This window comes from Apostichopus japonicus, chromosome 2 (assembly GCF_037975245.1).
Source record: "Apostichopus japonicus isolate 1M-3 chromosome 2, ASM3797524v1, whole genome shotgun sequence".
NCBI lineage: Eukaryota > Metazoa > Echinodermata > Holothuroidea > Aspidochirotida > Stichopodidae > Apostichopus > Apostichopus japonicus.
In genome coordinates, this window is record NC_092562.1 from 8,453,608 (window position 1) to 8,459,607 (window position 6,000).

At 36.2% G+C, this 6,000-nt stretch overlaps 1 protein-coding gene across 1 annotated transcript in view; it reads right to left on the reverse strand.

The window, feature by feature from the left end:
• The window catches only part of LOC139976920 (elongation factor 1-delta-like), a 22,581-nt gene extending 16,883 nt beyond the window's left edge, over positions 1–5,698 (reverse strand). The window contains exons 1-3 of the mRNA XM_071985806.1: positions 5,545–5,698; positions 3,770–3,891; positions 159–224 (exon numbers count right to left, since the gene is read on the reverse strand). Of these exons, the coding sequence (XP_071841907.1) occupies positions 159–224; positions 3,770–3,883 (180 nt within the window). The 5' untranslated portion in view covers positions 3,884–3,891; positions 5,545–5,698. The remainder of the gene's footprint in view (positions 1–158; positions 225–3,769; positions 3,892–5,544) is intronic.
• Positions 5,699–6,000: the final 302 nt, after the last annotated feature.

Genomic DNA, 6,000 nt, shown 5'->3' on the forward strand with positions numbered 1-6,000 from the left:
AAGTAATCATTATGTGATATTGGTTTAAAAATATCACTGATTAAGGAAGACCCACTCATTCAAGTTCTGAAACTGAAATTAGTATTTTTCTCTTAGCATTTCCTTGAGCCCACATTCCCTTATACTTCTTTGCATGCATTACTACTTAGGTTACTCACTGTGCTTAGCGAGCTTTGAATATTCTCACGAGCGCGTGCAATTTCATTCACCAATGGGCTGGAGGTCTGTAAGAAATGCAAACAAGTTGGATGACTTATTTCAGTCTGATACCAGGTGTGTATCTTGCATAGAGAGCTTGAGCTAAAACCATCCATCCACCTTTATTTAGAACTGATTCTGAACTTTCACATACTTTATAAACACCATAAAAACAGGCTTTGTACCTCTGCCAACAACTATGCCCACATTTAAGGTGGCATCTTTGTACTAAAGCCACAAGTGGCAAATAGTACCACAAGTGGCAACACAGAAATAGAACACTCACATTAAACTGTTTACATCACAGAACAGTAAGTCATTTAAACACTGAAGTTCCCGAGAGAGTCACCTTTAATTGCGTTAACTTTGCAGTGGTTGCAAATATTTCATTACCATAATGAAGAATCCATTTCATAACCCTATGTACTTACCTACTTCATGAAACACTCAGTGGTCAAGGACTGAGCAGGATAAACTCTCAAATTTCAATCTTGATACTACACACAACAGTTGACCACTCAAACAGCACACAAACACACAATGCAATATCAAGCCAAAAATATCCCTTAGAATGAGGAAACCAACTGTAGGCTTAGTGATTCCTTGCCACATTTTATAGGACAATTGCAACTTGCATCGACCCCACTGCGACCCAACTCTCCCACTCGTTGGATGTAAGTTGGAGAGAGTCATGGCCACCTAGTCGCGTCGGCGTCGGGTCGTAGGTTAGCCGCAATAGCCCGACCCGACAGTTTAATCTCCTGTGGCTCATCAGTCATATGGGGGCCGCCATGTTGACTATCTGCAGCTTTCACTTGATTTCACAACGCTTCCTCATTTTCTATCCATTAGAATCGGATCGCAGTCTGGTCGTAGACAGCCCCAGACTACCACGACCTGACTCACAGCAAGTGACGGCCCTGACGGCTCATTAAATAGGTTTCATGTTAAGGGCTAGTTGAAGCAGGGAGGTACTAGAGATAGAGAATCAAAGTACTGTACTTAGCCTTTCAAACTATGCATGTACAATGCCAACTGTAATATTGGTTTTGTTTTCAAAAGTAACATAAACTGGATAAGAGCGAATTATGGACTCTTTCATTGTTAGCTATGTGCTAAATGATGTCTTGAGCTCTTATAACACACATAACTAGTAGTGCCAGCTTTTTAATAACTTTTGGAGATGGTGTCACAGCCAATTCCAACACAGTTGGACTTTTGATAAATTTTCTTAACAGAATCCTTTCACAGATCGTACCTGAGTTGCAGCTATGCAAATGACTTCAAACTATTATTGATAACTTGTCATTTTCTGAGGATTTTCGTTATTATGATAGCTTCAGCATCTGATGGAAAGTATAATCGTACATACTGTACTTTCATGGCGCTGTCCATCACACAACAAGCATTAATGTATCTATTATTGTACTAATTTATTACTCATTTTACTACATTACTCATTAATTATTGTACTCATTATTGTACTCATCAATGTACTCATTAAAGTACTCTCCAGTACATACAGTATGGAGACTAGGGTATTATCTATGGATAGAGCATTGTTTCTACAAAACTAACATCTCCCTTGTTATAGTCCATTGCTATGAAGGCATGCACACACAAATGGGTTATGTACTGTACATCTAAATTTGTCTCCTTGCCAATGCACTGACAAGTGTGTATTCCAGGATCATAAACAGGTATATATGCTACTTTATTAAAACAAAGTAACTATTGTAAGATTCAGTCATTGATACCCACATATGAGTGCCGAGGCATGAAAGGCAAGTTTCATTGAAAAGGACCAGGCCAGGGAGATTCATAGTAATCAGCAACCAAATATGAGTACCAAGGCCTATTATAGTCAATGGTAGACGTATGAAAACACACACAGAAAGCATCAATTCATCTCACAAACCTGTTGGCCTTTCTGTGGTGGAGCATTACTGTAAACATACAATGAACTCTTTTACCTCCTTTACACAGAAAAGAACTTTTCAGCATTCTATAGAAGAGACTGAACTTATATAATAATAATAATAATAATGACTAAATTAATATAGCTCCTGATCCAGAAAAATCTGGTCTAGGTACTTTACAAACCAAAGAAGAAGTTTACCTGTGAAACATTAACTTAAACCGACTACATGTTGAGACCAAAAAACTTTGTAAAGTTTAAACAGACACTGACAAATGTGCAATGAATGAAAACTACAGGTACATACTGTAGCTAATAAAGAATAGAAAAACATCAAACTATGCAATGAATGACAATCCCTCAATTCCAACACTGATGAAACAAAAAAATATCATAATAATGATAATAAAATTACTGGGTTTCCCAAATTCCATACATGAATAGAATGATCCACCACCTTGAATTGATCAAAATGTTTGACACATATCAAAAACACAATGCATGCAAAGGTTGACAATGGCAAAAACTAATTTATGCCCCATCCACAACAGCAATGAAAACAGACTGCTGATTATGATCAGCTATGAATACCATAATTCCAACAATCTGTTCAATACCCTTCCTGAGATCCTGATGGTTTAACATAGCAAGTAAAACTCACAAATGGAGAATTACATTGATACCTATGAACAACTCAATGCTGGTAGTGTCTGTTGTATATAAAGATAACACACTTAACAGAACCACTAATAATCAGTATTACTGTTAAGATATATCATGCCTATCTTGGGTAATACAAGTTTGCATCTGGAGAATGTCTTTCCCAATTTCACTTATTCTCTTATAATATCCTCACCTACATCCTGTTTTGCTGAAAGAACATAGTAAGTTTTCTGAGCCATTGACATTGCAACAATTTGCTGTTAAGTCAACCACATGGTAGCATGAAGATCAACTAACATGTGTTCAAGACACACCATGCTTCAGTAACATTTGCTTACTTGTTTGCAGAATATGATTCAAACATGATTGCAATTGATCAAACTATAAAGAAGACTTGCTAGTCTACAGTCACAAAAACTAGAAAGAAACATACAGCTTACATTTACAGAATGAATGGCAAAGTCTTATAGAAATGGTTGGGTTAAAGAGTTATAGCTGACATAAAAAGCAAAATAGTTCTTCAAACTTGTGAAGGGAATTTACAAGTTAAAAGAGATAGGATCTATGCAGAGCAGTAATGCTAAGTGGATGTTGTTGAACATCACAAAAAAGTTCTGATATCAATTAAAGTTTGTTATTTATGCTCCACTTTTCAGAAATTAACCCTTTAAGTATCTGATGCTCAACATATAAAGTGGCTGGACTACTCAGTCTAGCATACAGATCATTATGTCAGTTCATCCAATACAACAACTAGAACTGCATTTGCCTGTAAATACGCAGTATTGAAGAGTTCTTGCAGAATTAGGAAGAACTTTTCGGTTGTTCATTGGAGTAGGGTGACCTGAATAAGTTAGATCTTAATTACAATATTAAAAAACAAATTTAATACTAATCTTTCACAATTTTGAGCTTTAGATATTGGGATACAATATTGCATTATATAGTGATAACCAAGCATGCACAAGTGTCCTAGGTTTTGATACCAACCTGTCCAGTAAGAACAGCTTGCTTGTTGGCCAGGTGCTGGTAATACTTATATTCAGCATCTTCAACAGCCAGTCTATCAAACCAAATATCCTCTTGCATCAAAGCAGAAACCATGATTATTTCTGAGGGGAAAAAAAGAGAAAAAAAATAAGTTGCCTTGAATAATGCAATGATGCTTACCAATCTTCACTTACACAGAGGGAAGCTGTTGACATACTACCAATACCTATGAGTTTAATTCAAGAGTCCTAAATTTTAACGATGAGTTTTATGGAACTGTTGATATCAGGTTTTGATTTTCTCTGCCATTGGAGTTTACATTACACCATTGAACATTAAAGAAGCCTCATGATCAGAATACACATTCTATAAATTTCAGGATGAGTATCCTTTAAAGTTAACCACAAACTGTTTTCTGGGATTTAAATGCAAGTTAAGAGTTACAACATTGATTTTTTTTTCTAAGTATATGAAACTTAAAAGACAAAGGAAGCAAACTTCTTGTTATCAGTATTTTAAAATATTTCCTATGCAAAACATTGAACACTTACAAGGTAAATAATATTTTTATCAATTGCTTCTACTTTTGACATTTTCATTACAAATTTGGACATCTTTGTTCGCAGCTACACATAATCCCCTTCCTAGATACTATACGAGATCATTCAAAACATAACATCTGAGGATTATTTCAGCAATCAATTTACCATTACTTTGGAAAGTAGGAGACAACTGCAACTAATTACCTACCATCAGAAGTATTGTCTAATTTAAATTACTAAGAACAAAACACAAAATTTCTTAGTAATTACAGATGTCCTTCCAAGTGACAATGAATCAGAATAATCATTTGGCAATCTTTGTTGTGCATTCCTGAAATTGAAACTGCTTTTGTATTAATATCAATAGTAATGGTACCAACTTCTTTTGAGATGAATTTATTCCTTTTTAAATTTGACCAAATTGCAGGTTTTTGCAATGGTCACTATGGTCCCTTGCTTAGTGGAAAATTTAAGTGTTGTATGTTATCACCCAATATCATATTTATGCCGGGGTATATATTTACTTGATATTTTACACACACTAAAACAATGGTTGTCTGTCCATGATTTTTGTTGCATAAGTTAATGGGAAAAAAAGACTTGGAGAAATGCATGTAAGCATAGAACTACGGTTCAAGGGCTTTGTTTATAACCTAGATATTGCTTTCAATTAACTGGAGCCAAGTACAAAGAAACATCGTCTTCAGAGACTTTCACAGAAATTCCTACAACAGTAACACAGCCTAGGCTAGTACAGGGACACAAAAGATCCGGTTGATGGTCACATTATTGTACAACTGAATCACACTATATTCACATACGCCAGGCCTGTTTCAAGAATTTAAGCTAGTTTGTGAGGTTAGTGCAACTAGTAAATGATTCATGATTTTGTAAAACGTGCCAAAATTCTGCTTTTATGTAATATTGGTTAGCCCAGGCTGGTAAGGTAAGGCTTGGTTAGGCTGGTAAGGGGCATACTTTGTCCGTAATCGTAAGAGTATAAAGGCTAGTAATAGTAAACTTGGCATTAGTAAGCCAACATAGGCCTACTGAGTACATGATGCTGTGACTATGTATATGACTGTAACTTAGGCTACGTTGCATAGTTTTAACTGCTCTGCCCACAGCTGTAGGCTAGGCCTATCCTTTACAAATACAAGGCAAGGTCTTGGAGTTTTAATCCTTTTTGGTGAGTAATTCTCTTTCATTAAACTAAAGTCACATTAGGCCTACGCAGAACACCGGAGATCACGAAGGATATCCGGATTGTCTTCCTTACGAATGTAGCAGATATTGCGATGAAAGTTATGGTGTCTACGACAGCACGACGAACAGTATACTGGAAACTGGAAGGTCTATGAGATATGGAATACACGTTGCACGTGTGATAACTGTTAAAGGTGCAATCCCCACTCTGGTAAGTTAAAAGATAGTGGGTGGCACAATAATGTTAGGAACGCTGTCCCGGTCATCGAATGCCAGAGAAAAATGTTGATAGCAAAATGATGGTGATGTGTTCGAAGTTGATAACGGTATTTAGTATGATAGCGATGTAATTTTACGACTGCCCCAATCTGAAAGCAAATCAAACTTACCTTATTTGCAGTGGCGTAGCAATAGGTATTTCAAGCGGTACATTGATCCATGATCCCAAATTTGTGAGCCATCTAATGCATTCATGTTGAGTAC